Source organism: Ursus arctos, unplaced genomic scaffold (genome assembly GCF_023065955.2).
Source record: "Ursus arctos isolate Adak ecotype North America unplaced genomic scaffold, UrsArc2.0 scaffold_19, whole genome shotgun sequence".
Classification (NCBI taxonomy): domain Eukaryota; kingdom Metazoa; phylum Chordata; class Mammalia; order Carnivora; family Ursidae; genus Ursus; species Ursus arctos.
In genome coordinates, this window is record NW_026622863.1 from 55,532,907 (window position 1) to 55,553,920 (window position 21,014).

General features: G+C 42.8%; 1 protein-coding gene across 25 annotated transcripts in view; it reads left to right on the plus strand.

Annotated features, from left to right (window-relative positions):
* The window catches only part of LOC113249186 (zinc finger protein 420-like), a 237,286-nt gene that overhangs the window by 71,821 nt on the left and 144,451 nt on the right, over nucleotides 1–21,014 (plus strand). For 23 of the 25 annotated variants that reach the window (XR_008960058.1, XR_008960059.1, XR_008960063.1 and 20 more), the window contains 2 exons: nucleotides 1,371–1,497; nucleotides 1,987–2,082. Coding sequence is in view for 15 of the 25 variants with exons in the window: in XM_057313978.1 (XP_057169961.1) it covers nucleotides 1,371–1,497; nucleotides 1,987–2,082 (223 nt within the window). In the remaining 10 variants the exon portion in view is untranslated. Of the gene's footprint in view, nucleotides 1–1,370; nucleotides 1,498–1,986; nucleotides 2,083–21,014 lie in introns of those variants that run through there. The other 2 variants (XM_057313989.1, XM_057313998.1) reach the window with 2 other exon arrangements.

Here is a 21,014-nt window from a genome sequence, read left to right on the forward strand (position 1 = left end):
ATCAAGAGTTGGACACCTGAGCCATTGCGTCATCCAGGCGCCCTATTTCCTTCAGTGAATTTTCAGATGAGGAAAACAAGAATTCTATAATTAACGTGTTTGAGTGTCTTAAATCCTGAATTATATCACAGATGATGATTGACACAAAAGCATCAATGAAATGCTGTGTTGTGGGATCCTTGAGCATGTTGGTCAAGAACGAATTTTTGAGATGTGTTACGGTGCCCGAGAGTCGGTTTATTGAGTAGCTCGGGGACAGGAGCTGTGGGCAGAAAGAGCTGCACGTTGACTGCGTGAAGCGGGTGGTTTTATGCTTAGTGTTCAAGGCGGGGTGGGGGGGTGGGGGGGGTGGGGGGTAGGTGCACAGAGTATAAGATCAGAAAGGTTTCTTTGAATTTGTGCTTCTTACTTTGGCCTGATCTGTTCGATGCTATCTCTCTGTTCGATGTTATTATCGGTGAAATGTACAGGCAGTTAAGAGACCGTAAGGTAACAAGTAGCATGTATTTGACTCTTAGCAGAGCTATGCCGTCGGTGGGTCAGCCTTCTGAGTTAAAGGTGAACATTTTTCTGCCTCTATCCTTCTTCATACCAGACTCCTAAATAATAGCTGTTTTATGTGTATCATTCTCTGTGTTTGTGTTGATATCATGTGAATTAAATTCCAGAAGCAGCATCATCCACAAAGTAATTTATAAGTGTGATGTCATTGAAAATGGTTCTTGAGTTACTCATCATGACAATTTTCCACTCTATCACGTTTCATGTGTATAACTACTTCCTACATGTGTGGATGGGTGCATGAAATATAAATGGTTAGATTGATTTTGTGTAGATAACTTCTTGTTTCCATCATTGTTCTCACGTTTGACACCTGCTGTGAACATTTGGCATAGAGTCCTCTCTGAATATCCACCTGCATGTCCTTTTCAGTGAACTCTAGGATCATAGCCTGAGTTCAAACCTGATGTCTTTGCACATTCAGTAAATGAGGTTTGTGCTTCTCCGTGGGTGGAGAATATTAGCCTTATATTGAGATAAAGGTAACTTGATAACTCCATGGGTTACATCTGGGTCCCTCTCCCTCAAACTGGGCCAGCCCAAGCACTTCCCATGGGCGGTCATTACATTTCATTGGATAGTTTCTGTTTTCCCGCAGGAGACTCTGCCCACGGGGTGTTCTGGCTGAAGTAAAGGATAAGGTGGACAGAAGAAGTGAAGTAAAATGTGGGATCTAATTTGGGGGATACAGTGGTAAGCAGTGAAGGTCAGATGTTGGGGTCTAGCTGGTGACACTAACTCCGTCTTGATCTTAGGGACCATTATGAATTCTCTCAATGGCCACTTGGTGACGGTGGTATTTCTTGCAGGGAGTGCTGACATTCGGGGACGTGGCCATAGAATTCTCCCAGGAGGAGTGGCGATGCCTGAGCCACACGCAGCGGGAACTGTACAGGGACGTGATGCTGGAGAACTACGGACACCTCCTGTTCTTGGGTGAGGATGACTCCTTCCAGATTTCCCAAGCCACACTCGGGGTTTCATTCTTCCTTTGAAGACTGTCTCTTGGATGATTCCTCTTTGCACAAGTGGAATTCAGGTCACTGCCCTAAGGGACTAAAGTAAGGATTTGTAGATGGGGACAAAAATCTTCTTGATGTTTCCTTTTCAGCTTTAGCTTCTGCTTCCTTAGGGTCACATCATTTCGGTAGAATAGCGGTAGTTCTGAACCTGGTGTGGTGTGGAGCGGTACTGCCTGCATTTAAACTCCAATTTTTATGCCGCCTTATTGTCTCGGTAGGACTTGGAAGTGCTAGTTAGGAAGTGAGTGTTTGAAACTCCTGCATGTTCTCTAGGGGCTGTTGGTGAACAGTGTTGGGGAAATCATCTTCTAGAATTCTACAATGTCCTCTCTTCCCTACTGAGCCCAGTAGTGGCTCGCAAGAATCCACAGCCATACTTATATTCCCTTTCTCTATTAAACAGGTGTCATTGTGTCCAAGCCTGATTTGGTCTCCCTTTTGGAGCAGAGGAAGGAACCGTGGGATGAGAAGAGGAACAAGACAGCAGGCTTTGATCCAGGTAGGTGGGAATGAATGAAGCTGATGACAGAGGACATCCAAGTCTGAAGGAGGAGGAAGATAGAGCTTAAAATGCGGTTCCAGTAGCTCTGCTGGAATGAAAATCGGTTGGAGAAGCCCAGGTGTATTGCCCCGTCCTTCACAGAGGGACATCTTTTCACAGTATTGTCATGCTTTCATATTCTCGAAGGGTTCTGCTTCAGCTCCAGTGATGGTTCGTCACAGCCACAGTGAGGGTTCCGGGGTATGGGAGGGCCTCCATAATTGGAGAGCTTTTCCATTGCTTTGAGGTCCTTAGGGAAATCTCCCTATTCCTGAGAGCGTCTGCACTAAGCCTCTTCTAAGTTCCGTTTTGCCTCTTGGGAGAAAGTGTGCAGAGTTGTGTGGGGCATACTGGGGATTGGGGCGGGAATCCCCGCAGCACTGGAGGCAGACATCACATGTTTTCTGGTTCATGCTTGGAGGCTTCAGTCTTAATCGTACACAATGGAGACTCAGTAATGTCATCAGGTAACTTCAAAGCACTTCCCGAATAGGAGAAAATAAAATACTTTATTTCACTTCAGATGTTCATTTTCCCTTGTATTAACGTAAACAAGAGGTTTCCACTCCTTACGTTCCATTCCTCAGTGGTGAAATAATGTAATGTCTCTATTTGTTCCCTAGACTTCCTACATACAGTAATGTTATTCGGGATTTACAACTTTTGGAACCTGCAGCCTATAGTAAAGTCTCATTCCTTAGCTTCTTAATAAGTGCATCATTTTCTAATTTTGTTTCGTATAATAAGTTCCTGTGAGGTTGTCTTATGTTTTCACTTTCTTATTAGTTGTCTGTGAGACTCAGCTCTTATTTCTTAGATCAAAAGTTCTGATGTGACATGGGCTAGTGCTTTATTTTTATTTATTTTTATTTCTTAAGATTTTATTTATTTATTTGACAGAGAGAGACAGCCAGCGAGAGAGGGAACACAAGCAGGGGGAGTGGAAGGGGAAGAAACAGGCTCACAGTGGAGCAGGGAGCCTGATGCGGGGCTTCATCCCAGTACCCTGGGATCACACCCTGAGCCTAAGGCAGACGCCTAATGACTGAGCCACCCAGGCGACCCGGGCATGTGCTGTGTAAGAAGTGATGTGGATAGTAAAATTCCCCTAGTGACACAAATGTTCTGTTCCTAAATGGAATTTTACTTCGGGAATAATTAATCATAAGGTTTTTTTACTATTTTCCTCGAAATATATCTGGATTTACTCCCCAGTATTTATTTTTTATGAAATGATTGTCAGCCTATTTTATAACTGTGACGGTGTTTGTTTAGAAAGGGAAGGTTTTTGCTTTCTTGCTTCGTTCTGAAGAATGGGTTATGCCCTTTAATTCTGTGTAAGACGAGGAATATATGAGTAAAAGAATACATTTTTTGATGTCACTTAAGTCCTTATTCATAATATTTTTCATTACAGCTTTTCATGGTTGATTTTATTTATTTATTTATTTATTTGACAGATAGAGACAGCCAGCCAGAGAGGGAACACAAGCAGGGGGAGTGGGAGAGAAAGAAGCAGGCTCATAGCGGAGGAGCCTGATGTGGGGCTCGATCCCATAACTCCAGGATCACGCCCTGAGCCGAAGGCAGACGCTTAACCGCTGTGCCACCCAGGCGCCCCTTCATGGTTGATTTTAATGAATATTCCTTCCAGTTTACTCTCAGCGAACATATACCAAAATTGAAAATGCCTGTTTTTCGTCGATACACAGAGTTTAAAATTACAGCTCTATAGAAGGTTTCCTTTTAAATAATTCATATATTGCATTATGTGGCATTTTTTCAGTTAATGTTTGGCTTGTTCTCATTTGGAATTCCTAAATAACGGGCTTCCTGTTGTATGGGACTTTCCTCAACATCAGTTAGTTGTGTGTTTTGGTTTTTGTTTTTTTTACTGATATATTTCGTTAGACGATGACAGTTTTCAGCACTGTACACTTTTGAACAATGTGAGTGTGACTTAAATGTGAATGAGGTTTATGCCGTTTGCCAGGAACATTATGTATGTGTCTATGAAATATCACCCCTACAGAGTGTGTAACTCATCTTGTGTATTTCTGGTGGTGGTGAATGTTCTAGCATATCTAGGTGAGTTATAATACTCGCAATAACTTCAACATCTATTGTTGAATTTATATTCTCTTGGCATGAGAAGCACTTTTGGTGAATCAAAAGCAAATTTACGATTTTTCTACATCTGTATGTTTTGTAGGTCCTATATTTTATCTTAATTCTGGTGATACACCCATGATATACTTTGACACCCTTCTCATTCACTTTCGTGTCTTCTGTCTGTATTTTCATTCTGGTTGCCTTAGAGATTCCTTAAAACATTATAAAGGTATAACAAAGCATTTTCAAACTGCTGTTGTCAATTTTATAGGCAACTTTTCTCCTTCATCCTCTCCATCCCTGAACCTGCTGGATATTACCACTATCACAAGTTGTATTTTTTATGTGGTGTAGTTTCTTATGCAGATTTCTGCATTTTATGCTTTTGTTTAAGACAATTCTGTAGCAGAAATACAAGTGATTGTGCTACCTCATTACAGCACTGCAGGTTTCTAGAATTGTGTACATACTGACATGAGCAGGAGTTTTATGTTGTCCTGTGGTTTCAGTTACCCTTTAGAATGCTTGGTTTTCAACCAGAAAGACTCCCTTTCACATTTCTTGTAGGACAGGTTTACTAGTAAATTGAAGGGTCTTTTCCTAGGCATTGTTTTTATTTCTACATTCATGGAAAACAGGTATATTATGCCAGGTAGATGACTCTTGGTGTAGACTGTTGAATCTTTCTGTACTCAAATACTCGATCCCATTCCCTTCTTCCTATAGGGTCTGTTGAGAACTGCAGTAATCATCTTACAGGGGCTCTCCTGCAGAAGAGGAGTTGCTCTTGTCAGGCTTTTTCAAAATTCTCTTTTTGCCTATGATTTTTTTTTTTAAGGTTTTTTTCTTGTTTATATGTTGGAGAGAGAGAGCGAGAGAGTGCATCTGAGACACAAGCAGGGGGAGTGGTGAGCAGGGAGCGCTATGTGGGGCTTGATCCCAGGCTCCTGGGATTATGACATGAGCTGAAGGTGACAGCGAACCGACTGAGCCACCCAGGTCCCCTCACCTCTGATTGTTGATAGATTATTTATAATGAGTCCCTGTGTTCATGTCTTGACATTGATCCTACTGTGAATTCCTGAGATTGTTGAATTGGTCTTTCCTTTGCACATAAGTGTGAAGTAGAAGCCTTTAGTTCTTCCTGTCAACTCTCTGCCCCGTTTCACTCTCCTCTCCTTATGGGGTCCCCTTAATGTACATATCGGTCCACTTACGTGTCTCCTGAGTCCCCGGACTGTCCTTTCCCCCATTTTTCCTTGGTCTTCTTAGTAGACAGTTTAAAAGGGTTTTTAGCTTGTTTGATTCTTTCTTCTGCTTGAGCAAGTCTGTGGGTGACCCATTGGTATATTTTTAAATTCAGTGATTGTATTCTTCAGCTCCCCATTCCTGGGTGGTTGGTTGATATACTTTGTCTCTTTGGGTTACATTTTGGTCGTGCCCAGTTTGCTGGTACCATCTAGTTCCCTATCTGTTGTCTCCTCCTGTCTCCATGCACAGCTTTATGATGCTTACATCATTGTCATGCAATGCAGAGTTCTTCATTGATTGAGGGTCCCTTTGTGGGATTTAATTTGTTCTTGTGGTTGAACACATTTTTCTATATCTTTTGTAGTCTTGTGATCTTTTGTTGACATTTCGGGATTAAAAAAGAAAAGGAGCCTCTGGGCCCAGGTTTCTGGACTTGCTCTGTTTTAAAGCACACAGATCATAGTAATTATGTTGCGTGTCACACATATTCTGGGTATTTGTCGTGTCAAGATTCTTGTAATTTCCCAGGTACGAAAGTGCAGTTACTTTACAGCCCGTGATACCTTCCTCTGTTTCCCTTCAGCTCTATTATCTGTCTCTGTCTGAACAAATACTCCGTTCCAGAGGGCGCGCTCCTTCCCTCTTCTTTCCATGTCATTCGTGACAGAAGTGCCGTCCGTTCCTCAGGCAGCTGCGGAGAGGTCAGATCATTGAACACACAGGTCACTCACGTGTAGGAGTTTTCTCACAGTGTGGCCATGGAGTGTCAGGGAGGGTGAGCAGCTGCTATGGGAAAGTGTCAAAGCCTTTCCTTGTCTCTTTGATGTGGCTCTTCTGCATTGGTACTTGCTGGGTGTGTTGTGTTCTCCCAGCTGGCTTCTGGAGAACTCTAAAACTTAAATTGGTCTATTTTTTCTCCGTGGAAGAGCAAAGGCCAAGTGCTTCCAGTTCCTCATTTGCTGATGTCCTAGGGTAGGTATTAATGGGGCACGTTAGCACTTTAATGTATACGCATGTGAGCATAGTGAGTGGAATAACTTATTTTGATTCTTAGTTGTGTGTTTCCATAATACTCTAGGCCTGTTAGCAAAGACAGGCAAAGAAGATTGTGATATGGAAGGTACAGAAGCTGTGGCCCTGAGCCCTGAGTATCTCTAGTTACGAATGACTGGGAATGTGTTAAGAAGAGGGGAAGGACAGGACGGGTGTTATGTCAGATCAAACCAAACTTGGGACAGTTACCCATAATGAAATCGCTCCTATTGGAAGAGCTCAAGGGTAAAAAGATTCTGGGGAGGCGTTGGGGGAGAATCCCCTCCTAAGTCAGTTATATTTGCAGAAAAATGTCTTTGAACCCAAGGACCCACACCAATTTTTATAGGTTCATATTCTCTAAAAGAGCATTTGTAAATTCTAGAAACCCCCGCTAGTCCATGTTGAAAATGATCACTGAAACCATTTTAAATGTAAGTTTGGATCAGTCATGCACAGGAACATCTCTGAAAGTGAGACATCGATAAAGGAAGATAAGGATTCTAAATGGCATTGATTTGAGAAATCCTTGTCAGAAGATTCATTATTCTTGGGGCGCCTGGGTGGCACAGCGGTTAAGCGTCTGCCTTCGGCTCAGGGCGTGATCCCGGCGTTACGGGATCGAGCCCCACATCAGGCTCCTCTGCTATGAGCCTGCTTCCTCCTCTCCCACTCCCCCTGCTTGTGTTCCCTCTCTCGCTAGCTGTCTCTATCTCTGTCGAATAAATAAATAAAAAATCTTTAAAAAAAAAAAAAAAAAAAGAAGATTCATTATTCTTCAACGAACACATCATCTGTCCTTTTCCAATGTCTCTGATTTTGATAAACATGGGGAGTTCTTTATGGAATCATCTATGGTCAATAGTTATGCAGTATACATAACGTGGAGCATTTTTTTTAATGTGTTGCACTGGGAGTCCTCTCTAAGGGCCCTTCTAGCTTCCAGAATTACTGAGGCATTTAGAATGGAGACAGACGTATTAATGAAATGAGTCTCTGAAAAGCATGAATGAAGGGTCCAAGTGTAATAAGCCTCAGGGAACTCAGGTTCCAGAGAACTAGTATATCATAGTAACTTAGTAATGCGTGGGGGAATGTCTTCGATGCAAGCTCGAGTCTTAGCGTACACACTGTCATGGTATCCTCACTGGGGAGAAGACGTCTAAATGCAGTAACCCTGGCAAACATCTGGACTCGTCTTCACAACTCGGTCAACAGCAGAGATTTCATATTGGAAAGAAATCTTACAATGTAAACAATGTGGCAAAGCCTTTGATTATCACTCAAAACTTATCAACTAAGGTAGTACATAGTGGTGAGAAGGCTGAGGAATGTAAAAACAGAAAAAAATGCGACAAAGCCTTTAGCAGAACTAGACCGTTCTAAACATGACAGAGAGTGCAGCGTGACAGAAACCCTACAAAATGTCGAAAATGTGGCAAAGCCATTATTTCATACTCAGAACTCTTCAACATGAGATAATACACCTGTGGAGATGCTGTACACATGTCAAGAAGGTTGGCCATGTCTTCCCATGAACACATTCTTCCTCAGCTTCAGTGAAAGCCTACTGGATAGAAATGCCTGAAATGTGATGATTGATGACAATCCTATATTTTTAACATATACTTCAAAAAAATGTCTTCGTGAAGGATAAAAATATTACAGATATGAGCAGTTGCAAACTGTGTAATGGAATGCAAGTTCTATAATATCAGCTATTCACAGCAGGAAGCAGTAAGTCCATCTCATTTTGCAGACATGATCTCAATTAGGATATTTATTATGGAGAAAATTCTAAAGTTCAAACACTTAAATCAGTTACATTTTAGCTTTGGACGATGCAGACGTTAGGAGTGTCAACTCTTCCACAATTGACAATCTGGTTTTCCCTTTTGGGTCCCTAAAAGTAAAACCCACCTACTTTCTTGAAAATAGCCTGTTGTTGAGAGGAAGCCTTACCTAAAACATAAACAGTTAATATCCCACTCTTAGTATGTTGTCTGTGTTTGTATAAGTATTGTTATAGTGATGTAAGCTTCAGAAGAGTCAGTATTAAGGAAATCACAGTGAACAGAAAATATTTTTACAGTACTGCATAGTATGTATCCACACACACGTAAAAAAAAAAAAGTATGTATAAGTGGACCCAGGCGGTTCAACCCCATGTTCTTCATTTGTCAGCTGCATTTGTTAATATGCCTAAAGGATCGAGGGAGGATGGATGTCTGGGAAGGGATAATAGTGTCTCTGTTTTTCTTTTGACCCTATTTGAGAAATTTTACTCTTCGGGAAAATACTATTTGACTCTTATCTCATGCTATGCCTTTATTACTTGTATGCCAGCAAAGTGATGTGATCCTTCTTGTCTCAGAGACACAAGGGTCTCTTGTATGATGGGGAATTCATTCCTCCATTTCGCGTAGAAGATGAAGGAGGCAGTGGTGTACGGTGTGTGAGGAAAGTCCACGTGGAGATGCCTTTGTGGTCGTCGTATAAGAGTGATAGAAATCAGGGTGGAGTAAGTCTTCAGGGAATGATTATTTACATTAAAGTAAGATAGAGAGTTGTGCCTGGTGGCTTAGTCAGTGAAGCATCCATGTCTTCATTTCGTCTGAGGTCACGATCTCAGGGTGTTGGGATGGAGCCCCATGTTGGGCTCGGGCTCAGTGGACTTTTGCTCCAGCTCCTCTGTCTCCCTCTTCACCGGCCCCGTCCTGCTATGCTCTCACAGGCTCTTTCTCTAATAAATTGTTAACATTTTTTTTTTTTAAGATTTTATTTATTTATTTGACAGATGGAAAGAGAGTGAGAAAGAGGACGACTGGGGGAACAGTAGGCCGAGGATCCCCATTCGGGACTTGATCCCAGCCCCTAGGATCATGACCTGAGCTGAAGGTAGATACTTCACCAACTGAGCTACCCAGATATCCCATGGTTCCTGGTTTTTACCATTTTTAGAAATAGTCTCTTATACCAAGACCAAAGAAATACACTCCTTTCTGTTTTTCTAATAACATCATTAATTCTCTTATACTTTCTCTGAGAAATGTGTTAAACAACGTCTTCTGTGGTTTGTGTAGTGACTGAGGTTTTCTCTTGTTTAAGATTTTGTTTTTAAGTAATCTCTGTAATCAACAGGGGGATTAACCTTAAAAGTAAAGCTCAGGAATCACACAGAGTACCGACTAGCCATCCGTCTGCTCTGTGAATGATGATTCCCTTATTCCCACAGTGGAATGCTTTCTCAGGGCTTGGCAGTAGCAATAATGTAATTGTCATAGAGTGTAGCTGGAATCTTGGCAAACTGATGGCTGTCTTTACCATGATCTCTCTCCCTTTACTTCCCTGGGCTTAGGTTAAGTTCTACAGATTTTACTGCCAAACATGAGTATGGTCAACCCATCGGTCATTGTCTCCTAAGGAGTCCCACCAAGAGTGACGACTTTTGGGTGACGAGATTTCTGTCATGATTTTGGGTGTCGACTTCTTTGGTATCTTTACAGAGTGACCGGGGGTGTGTCCATTGTAGTGCAGTGTGGGACTTGGGTGTCTTCTAGACCATTAAGATTAGCCATATGTACGCTCCCTGGAAGGAGGTCAAGTCAAAGCTTCCACGTCCATGAGTTTCTCATTTTCCTCTGTATGTCACTGACGAATGAGCAGCAGAACATCCTGAAGGAAAACCTATTATGGATACTGCTGTGAATGTCAGAAGAAAATTATACATTTGGTGTATCGAGCATTCTTGTTATTCTTTGAAATCACGTTGTGAGCTCCTGATCTACACCCGCGGTTCCTTGATCTCCATCCAGTAGAGGCACAAGCAGTAGGTCAGGTCTATTCATGAGACAACATTTCCTCCCGATCTTCACCTCAGTTCAGAGCCACCCAAAGTACTTTTGTCAGTGTGACACTTCGGTTTCATTTGACTCAACCTCCTGCCTCCTTTATGTTGACGTGGGTGTAGTTTATATTCCCTGTTGATGGTTCCTGAACACCTCTGCCCTAATTCCTATGTGTTTCCCAATCCTCAGCCCTTTTACTGTAATGTGCTGTGATTCCCCTACATGCAGGGTTTACTCTTCCTGGGAAGAAATGTAAAATCCTCTCGTCGTTTCAGATGCATATAAAGTGTATGCTTTTGCTCAGTTGTTGCTTCACCCCTCTTCCTTCGAAAGCTTACAACAGAAATTGAAGGAAGATTCTTATTGGTGTTGGGATTTTGTTTTTTACTTGTTCAAATGCAAGAGGTATGGGGACCTTCACAAGTGACTGTTACAGCTCATGGGATTCTTGTCTATTGCATCCTGCGGATCATAGTCTTTAACAGTGTTTCATGATGTAGAGTGAATAGATTTTCTCCCAGATCTTGGGTCAGATTAAGGAGTATTTGACAAGGTGTTGTACACATGGGAAAATGAGGCAGGAGCCAACCAGCATCAACCTGAGTGATGGATATTGTTTTTTTTTTTTTGTTTTTTGTTTTTTGTTTTTTTATTAATAATGATTTTTTATTATATTATGTTAGTCACCATACAGTACATCCCCGGTTTTCGATGTAAGGCTCGATGATTCATTAGTTGTGTATAACACCCAGTGCACCATGCAATATGTGCCCTCCTTACTACCCATCACCGGTCTATCCCATTCCCCCACCCCCCTCCCCTCTGTAGCCCCCAGTTTGTTTCTCATAGTCCATAGTCTCTCATGTTTCATTCCCCCTTCTGATTACCCCCCCTTTCTTTATCCCTTTCTTCCCCTACTGATCATTCTAGTTCTTATGTTCCATAGATGAGAGAAATCATATGATAGTTGTCTTTCTCTGCTTGACTTATTTCACTAAGCATTATCTCCTCCAGTGCCGTCCATGTTGTAGCAAATGTTGAGAACTCATTCTTTCTGATTGCTGAGTAATATTCCATTGTATATATGGACCACAACTTCTTAATCCAGTCATCTGTTGAAGGGCATCTCGGCTCCTTCCACGATTTAGCTATTGTGGACATTGCTGCTATGAACATTGGGGTGCATATGGCCCTTCTCTTCACTACGTCTGTGTCTTTGGGGTAAACACCCAGTAGTGCAATGGCTGGATCATAGGGTAGCTCAATTTTTAACTTTTTAAGGGACCTCCACACGGTTTTCCAGAGTGGCTGTACCAACTTGCATTCCCACCAACAATGTAGGAGGGATCCCCTTTCTCCACATCCTCTCCAACAATTGTTGTTTCTTGCCTTGTCTATTTTTGCCATTCTAACTGGCGTAAGGTGGTATCTCAGTGTGGTTTTGATTTGAATTTCCTTGATGGCTAATGATTTTGAACATTTTTTCATGTGTCTGTTAGCCATTTGTATGTCTTCATTGGAAAAGTGTCTGTTCATATCTTCTGCCCATTTTTTGATTTGTTTATTTGTTTCTCGTGTATTGAGTTTGAGAAGTTCTTTGTAGATCTTGGATACCAGTCCTTTATCTGTAGTGTCATTTGCAAATATATTCTCCCATTCCGTGGGCTGCCTCTTAGTTTTTCTGACTGTTTCCTTGGATGTGCAGAAACTTTTAATCTTGATGAAGTCCCATAAATTCATTTTATCTTTTGTTTCTCTTGCCTTTGGGGATGTGTCATGAAAAAGGTTGCTTTGGCCGATGTCGTAGAGGTTGCTGCCTATGTTCTCCTCTAGAATTTTGATGGATTCCTGTCTCACATCGAGGTCTTTCATCCATTTGGAGTTTATTTTTGTGTATGGTGTGAGAGAGTGGTCAAGTTTCATTCTTTTGCATGTAGCTGTCCAATTTTCCCAGCACCATTTATTGAAGAGACTGTCTTTTTTCCACTGGATGTTTTTTCCTGCTTTATCAAATATTAGTTGCCCAAAGAGCTGAGGGTCCATTTCTGGGCTCTCTATTCTGTTCCATTGGTCTATGTGTCTGTTTTTGTGCCAGTACCATGCTGTCTTTGTGATCACAGCTTTGTAGTACAGCTCGAAATCCAGCATTGTGATGCCCCCAGCTTTGTTTTTCCTTTTCAACAGTTCCTTGGAGATTCGGGGTCTTTTCTGGTTCCATACAAATTTAAGGACTATTTGTTCCAGTTCTTTGAAAAACGTTCTCGGTATTTTGATCGGGATAGCATTGAAAGTGTAGATTGCTCTGGGTAGCATGGACATTTTAACTATGTTAATTCTTCCGATCCATGAGCATGGAATATCTTTCCATCTTTTTATGTCTTCCTCAATGTCTTTTAAGAGTGATTTATAGTTTCTAGAATAAAGGTCCTTTACGTCTCTGGTTAAGTTAATTCCAAGGTAACGTATGGTTTTTGGTGCTATTGTAAATGGGATGGATTCCCTGATTTCTCTTTCTTCGTTCTCGTTATTCGTGTACAGAAATGCAACTGATTTCTGAGCATTGATTTTGTATCCCGCCACGTTACTGAATTGCTCTATAACTTCTAATAGTTTGGGAGTGGCTTCTTTTGGGTTTTCCATATAGAGTATCATGTCGTCTGCGAAGAGAGACATTTTGACTTCTTCTTTGCCGATTTGAATACCTTTGATCCCTTTTTGTTGTCTGATTGCTGTTGCAAGGACTTCTAGTACTATGTTGAATAATAGTGGCGAGAGTGGGCATCCTTGTCGTGTTCCTGATCTTAAGGGAAAGGCTTCCAGCTTTTCCCCATTCAGAATAATATTTGCAGTAGGTTTTTCATAGATGGCTTTTATGAGATTGAGAAATGTACCTTCTATTCCTACACTCTGAAGGGTTTTAATCAGGAAAGGATGCTGTATTTTGTCAAATGCTTTTTCGGCATCGATTGAGAGGATCATATGGTTCTTGAGTCTTTTCTTGTTGATATGATGTATCACGCTGATTGATTTGCGAATATTGAACCACGCTTGCATCCCAGGTATGAATCCCACTTGATCGTGGTGGATAATCCTTTTAATGAACTGTTGGATTCTATTAGCAAGTATCTTGTTGAGGATTTTGGTGTCCATATTCATTAGGGAAATCGGTCTGTAATTCTCCTTTTTGAGGGGATCTTTGCCTGGTTTGGGGATCAAGGTAATATTGGCCTCATAGAATGAGTTTGGTAGCTTTCCTTCTGTTTCTATTTTTTGAAATAGCTTTAGGAGAATAGGTATTATTTCTTCTTTGAATGTTTGGTAGAATTCCCCAGGAAAACCGTCTGGGCCTGGAGTTTTGTTATTTGGAAGGTTGTTTATCACTGACTCAATTTCTTCATAATTAATTGGCCTGTTTAAGAAATCAATTTCTTCCTTTTTCAATCTTGGTAGTTTATAGGTTTCCAGGAAGGATTCCATCTCTTCCAGATTGCTTAGTTTATTGGCATATAGCTGTTGATAAAAATTTCTAATAATCCTTCCAATTTCAATGGTGTTCGTCGTGACCTCTCCTTTTTCATTCATAATTTTAATAATCTGGGTCCTTTCTCTTTTCTTTTGGATAAGTCTTGCCAGTGGTCTGTCAATTTTATTGATTCTCTCCAAGAACCAGCTTCTAGTCCTGTTGATCTGCTCTACTGTACTTCTGGTTTCTGCTTGATTGATTTCAGCTTTAATTTTGGTCAACTGCTTCCTTGTGCGTGGATTAGGCCTGTCCCTCTGTTGCTGTTCCAGCTTCTTGAGGTGAGAATATAAAAACTGCATTTTAGATTTTTCTATTCTTTTGAGTGAGGCTTGGATGGCTATGTATTTCCCCCTTAGGACTGCCTTTGCAGTATCCCATAGGTTTTGGACTGTTGTATTTTCATTCTCATTGGTCTCCATAAATTGTTTAATTTGATTTTTGATTTCCTGGTTTATCGAGTCATTCCTGAGCAGGATGGTTCTTAGTCTCCAAGTGTTTGAGTTTCTTCCAAATTTTTCCTTGTGGTTGAGTTCCAATTTCAGAGCGTTGTGGTCTGAGAATATGCAGGGGATAATTTCAATCTTTTGGTATCGGCTGAGACCTGTTTTGTGTCCCAGAACATGGTCTATTCTTGAAAATGTTCCATGGGCATTAGAATAGAATGAGTATTCTTTGGTTCTGGGGTGTAGTGTTCTATATATATCTAAGAGGTCCAACTCGTCGAGTATGGCATTCAAAGCCTTTGATTCTTTGCTTAGTTTTTGCCAGGGTGTTCTGTCTAATTCTGAGAGTGGAGTGTTGAGGTCCCCTACTATTAATGTATTTTTATCTATATGTCTCTTTATTCTGGTTAAGAGTTGGCTTGTGTATCTTGCTGCTCCCCTGTTGGGGGCATATATATTTATAATTGTCATATCCACTTGTTGAATACTTCCTTTAAGAATAATATAGTGCCCTTCTGCATCTCTAACTATAGTCTGTAGTTTGAAATCCAATTTATCTGATATGAGAATTGCTACCCCAGCTTTCTTTTGAGGTCCATTTGCGTGAAAGATGGTACTCCATCCCCTTACTCTCAGTCTGAATGCATCTTTGGGTTCGAAATGAGTCTCTTGTAGACAGCAAATGGATGGGTCATTTCTTTTTATCCAATCTGCAACCCTGTGGCGTTTGAAACCAGAATTTAAACCATTAATGTTAAGGCTGAGTACTGAGAGATATGCTTTTAATTCTGCCATGTTGTCAGTAAAGTCTTTGTTTGTATTGGCTGTGACTTTCTGTTTTGTATCACTCTTGGGGCCTTTTTACTCTTATAGAACCCCCCGTAATACCTCCTGTAGGGCTGGTTTCGTGGTTACGAAATTGGCTAGTGACTGTCGATTCTGAAATGTCTTTATTTCTCCATCAATTCTGAATGACAGCCTTGCTGGATAAAGGATCCTTGGCTGCATGTTTTTCTCTGAAAGAGCTTTAAAAATGCTCCCCCAACCCTTTCTCTCATTCCAGGTCTGTGTAGACAGGTCTGATGTAATTCTGATGCCTTTGCCTTGGTACGTGAGAAATTTCTTTGCCCTGGCCGCTTTCAATACTGTTTCCTTGGATCTCATATTTGCGAATTGCACTATGACGTGACGTGGTGTAGGTCTGTCATGGTTGAGCTTGGGAGGGGTCCTCTCTGCCTCTTGGACACGAATTTTTGTTTCCCTTGCTAGATTAGGGAAGTTTTCAGCTACAATTTGTTCAAATATCTCTTCTAGACCTCTGTTTTTCTCCACCCCCTCGGGGATGCCGATGATTCTAACATTGGATCGTTTCGTTGAGTCAGTAATCTCCCGTAGCCAACATTCGTGGGCGTGGATTTTTTTAAGACCATCTTCTATTTTTATTTTTTCCTCTATTAACCCATCCTCCAATTCACTAACCCTTTCCTCCGCTTCCGTGACCCTGGCCGTCAGAGCCTCTAGTTTTGCCTGCATTTGGCTCATAGAATTTTTAATTTCTGTCAAATTCGCTCTCATTTCCGCCCTTAGGGATTCTATATTCTCAGTAATATTTTCCTGAATACTTTTCTCAAGTCTACTCATTATCTTGACCATTGTTACTCTGAATTCCATTTCTGATAATTTGGTTACATCCATATCCGTTACTTCTGTGGCAGAGGCCACTGACTCACTGTCTTTTCTTTGCTGGGGGGGGGCTTCTCCTTCTTGTCATTCTGATGAAGAGAGGTTGCGGGGTTTCCAGAGCCCAAAATTATTGACTGGGTCCCAGGCCGTGCCCCTTGTTTTATAGGGATCTTAGAGATGTGGGCTTCTTCTTTAAAGATTTTATTTATTTACTTATCTGAGAGAGGGAGACAGACAGTCAGCAAGAACGAAACAGAAGCAGGGGAGTGAGAGAGGAAGAAGCAGGCTCCCAGCGGAGGAGCCCGATGAGGGACTCCTTTCCGGAACGCCGGGATCACGCCCTAAGCCGGAGACAGGAGCTCAATGACTGCGCCACCCAGGCACCTCCGGTTGTGGGCTTCTTGATTTTTCAGCCTGCCTTCTGTGTTCTGGGGGAGGGGCCTGCCGCGCCGATACTCAGGCAACCCTGTTTGGGTAGAGTCTCCGTGTCCCCTGCGAGGGAGGATGGGGATGGGCACTCTCTGAGCCGGTATTTCCAGGCTTTTGTTCTCTGGCGGCTTTCCCTGGCGGCCGGCTATGCCTCTTCTGAGGGTCAGAGCAGCAGAGGCTGCATTGTCACAGAACAGAGGGATTGCGGCCCGTTCTCCACTGATGTTCTGGCCACTTTAACTCTGTTACTGTTGGTGCTGCTCAACCCTGCAGCGTCCCGGGATGTGCGCACCAACTCGGCGACCCTGCCCTCACTTCCAGGGCCAGCGCGTCTCTGTCCTTTGTGTTTCTAATGCCGCCAGCCACCGGCCGCCCTGTCTCTGTCCTTTGTGTTTCTAATGCCGCCAGCCACCTGCCACCCCGCGCGCTCCCGGGTCTCCCGTTCTCAGTCTATGCCCGGTGAGCACACATCGATTCCGGAGTTTCGTGAGAAGCCTGGTGGCGCGCGCACCCGGTTCAGGGTCTCAGCCTGCTGTTTCGCGGGTGCCGACCGCGAGTCCGCCCGCTCAACGTGCAGGTGGCCCGCCAGCCGCCAGCCGCCCCGCGCGCGCTCCGGGAGTTCCCGGTCTCAGTCTGGATCCCGTGAGCACACCGGGATTCCGGTGTTCCGGGAGATGCCTGGTGGCGCGCGCGTTCACGGCTCACCGGTCTCAGTCCGCTCTCTCGCGGGTGCCCTCTGTGTGTCCGCCCGCTCCCCCGTGCAGGTGGCTGCCGCTTCCCGGCGCCCAAACGCCGCGGCTCCCTCCCCCTTCCGTTTATCTTCCGATATCCGTGCACGGTTTACAGCTCCCCTCTTGGTACCTCAATACTCAGCGCTGGAGATGTTCATTTGTAGAGATCCAGATGTATCATCCTGCGTCTCAGGCTGATTCCGTGGTTATATAGGCTGGTCTGGTACCTATCCAGCTCGACTCAGGGGACCGGCTGAAAAAGGGGTCCCCTACTCCTCCGCCATCTTAACTCCTCTCTCTCCCGAGTGATGGATATTGTTGGGAGATGATTCTCTGTGGGCTTATGTTTCTCCTTGTCTTATGGATGGAGGCGTTGAGCGTTTTTCTTCTTGTCTTTCCATTGAAGTTTGTGTATAAGAACGCTTTGGAATATAGTGATAGTGCCCATGCATAGAGCACAGATTGTTTTATCATATAGGGAAGTAGAGATCTCTCCTTCCGTGGCAAAGTTCAGGTAGATAGGCTAGACGATCCTTTAAGACACTGGGTTTCGTTCGCACAGGGTCGCAAAGCTGTGATACAGACTGACCGCATGTGCGGCATCTACGTGTAGGATTTGGGCTGCGCAGCGGGCACGTGACATCAGTGTGACGAAGAAGCTCATGGTGTTTGTTGTGTCATGAGCCACGAGGTCCTGCGGACTGTGACCGGGGAGTCCTCTGTCCCCAAGCAGCATTGCTAGGTTGTTACAGGCCAACTTGTTACCTTATAGAATGTGTGGAATCGAGGAATTCTTGGCCTTCTTGAGACTATCCATAGACCTTAGTCAAAACAAAATAGGTGTTTATGGGTCATTTTGTGCCTTTGTTTGTTCATTTGTTTTGTTTTTTAGATTGTACTTAAAAGTGACATCATATGGTATGTCTTTCTCTGTCCAGCTTCTCTCACCTAGCACAACACCTTATCTAGGACTCTTCCCGTTGTCTCAACAACAAACCAAACAAGAACAACAAACCAAAAAGCAAAAATAGACCCATAAAGACTGTTTTCCACCTGCTGTTTTCCAGAGTTGAATGGGATGGAGGATGGGCAAGATGGGCAAAGGGGACTGGGAAGTACAGCCTTCCAGTTAGGGCATTAATACGTCATGGGGATAATGGGTACAGCATAGCAAAGATGGTCGGTGGAGTTGTGATCGTGTCCTAGGGTGACGGCTGCTAGCTACAGTTGGGGTGAGCATAGGAGAACCTAGAGAGTAGTCCAATGACTGTGTGGTACACCTGAACGAATGTAACATTGAATGTCAGGTGTAGTTTAATAGAAAAGAATGGTAACTAGATACAGATATGCCTAAACGTGTATCACTTCAACTACTTTTTAAGAAGTTGCATGTAAACGAAAGCCAACCAACTCTACACATCAAGGGAATCCTATGTGTTCATGGTAGGATATAAACTTAGGAAAGTGAAGTTATCTGTAACCCAATACTAGAGAAAGGAGAGGACATGGGAGAGAGGTGAGAGTTCCCAGGAGGAACCCAGCATTCAGAAGTGAATGCTGGAGTCGTCACAGGCTGAGCCCCCAGAAGACACCTGAAGAGAGTCATTTCTCTGAGAGCTTCTTAAGATGTTTCCCCTGCAGAGGGCTCTCTCTCCTCTCTCACCGTTAAAGTGTATGTGATAATGGCCACTTGCTCATTATGTCTTCTCTCTGTAAGGGGTTTCTTTGGGGAATACTGGTAAGTACAATGGATTTTTATGTCCATGATCCTATTAGGCAAAGTCAGATTTTAGGAGGAAGCCTGAGTGAAAAACAGAAGAGGTCCTACCATGAAACAGTGGGAACAAGTAAGGTAGAGGGAACACTTGATATTTTTGAAGGCTGTGCATTGACTGGAGTCCAAGGTAAGAAATCTAGCCTTGCAGCCACAAGCAGATTGTCCCTGCACTCCTTGTCACAGAGGGAGCTGTTTCCAAGAATATGTTAGACATGGCAGGAGGACGAAGGAAAAGAAAAAGGTGCCGCAGAAGAGTGGCTGGTGAAATTCACCCTGGAGGGGTGGAATTAACCTGACCAATGAACCAAACATTCAAGAAATAGTAAAGCAGAATCTTGAGTGCAGGTGAGACAGCAAAAGTGATACGGACAAGAAAGCATCAGAGAAAGTCTCCAGAAACAGTGACAAAACAAGACCTAGAATGGCAGTAAACACGTATCTCTGAATAATTACCTGGAGTGTATAGTACATTTTCTTTCAATCAAGTCATATAAGGTGTCTGAATGCGCTAAGAAAACAAAACCAGAGCCATCTATATTCTGCAAACAGAAGCCACATTTTTATTTTATCTTTTATTTTAGTTGTTTGAGAGTGAGAGACAGAGCATACGCAGTGAAGATCTGAGGGAGAGGGACAACCAGACTCCATGAGAGGTGGGGAGCCTGATTCAGGGCTCAGTCCCAGGATCCCAGGATCGTGACCTGAGCCAACGTGAAATGCTGAATTGACTGAGATTCACAGATCACAAAAGTCTAATTTTACGCCTAAAGACACCTGCAGATTAAAAAAGAGGAGATGAAAATGGGTGTCCAGAGAAAGCCAGATTAACAATACTTTTATCAGACAAAGTAGACGTTTTTGTTGTAGTATCGTCTATATTCTGGTATCAGCGCTGGCGTCATAGAATGATTATGGTTGTGTTCCCTCTATTCCGCTATTTCTGACGTTTGCCTTTTTAAGTATTTGTTCGAACGGACCAATGAGTATTTGTTCGAACGGACCAATGAAGGCACGTAGTCTTGGCCTTTTCTATACTAGGGGGACATTTATTCCAAATTCAACTTTTATTTTTGTAATTGGTCTAAGAAGACTTGCTATTTCATAGTTACGAGGTTCGTATCTCAGACTTGGTAACTTCTGCTTTTTAGGAATTATCTTTCTTTCGCAATTTATCTAAATTGTTTGTATATAACTGTTTATAGTAATCTGTTATTATAGTATACATTTCTGTGGTTACATGTTGTCTCATTTTTTTTCCCCATTTCTCATATTGGATTTTCAGTCTTCATTTCTTCGTAGGTAATGTTGTTAAAGCCTTGCCAGTTTTGTTTGTTATTTTGTAAAACTTGGCATTGCCTTCAATATGACTGTTTATTTTGGTGTCTGTTTATTTTTGATTTCTGTTTGAAATTTCCTCCTAGTGATTTTCGGCTAGGTTTCTTCTTTTTCTATTTCCCTGTGGTGTCATATTCAGAAAAAGACAGTGGAGGGGCATCTGGGCAGCTCAGTCAGTGAAGTATCTGCCTTTGCCTCAGGTCATGATTCTGAAGGCAGACGCTTCACTGACTGAGCCACCCAAGCGCCTCAATCGTGCTATTTTTAAAAACGTGTCTTTATTTCCTTTAGAGAATGAAAGAGAGAGAGCTCCCAAAGACGGGGAGGGACAGTGGGAGAGAGAATCTCAGACTCCTCACTGAGCATGGAGACCAACGTGGGCTCCATCTGTCGACCACGAGATCCTGACCTGAGTTGAATTCGAGGGTCAGACCCTTAACCAGCCGAGCCACCCAGCTGCTCCCGATGGTGTCATTTTTGACACTCATTCTGTTAACGTGCAGGCTCAAATTGATAGTATTCCCTATGTTCAAATACCCTTGAATTCCCAGAAGAATCCTCACTTGTTTATGTTATAAAATGCTGGAGTGTGCTTTTGATTCAGTTGGCTGTACTTTATTGTCGACTTTGCTGGAATCTTCCTCGCAGTTGGTAGCTTGCAGCCTTTCCTTGTAGCAGCTCTGCTTTGGCTTCCATAACCTGGTAGTGCTGGTGTCACAGAGAGTG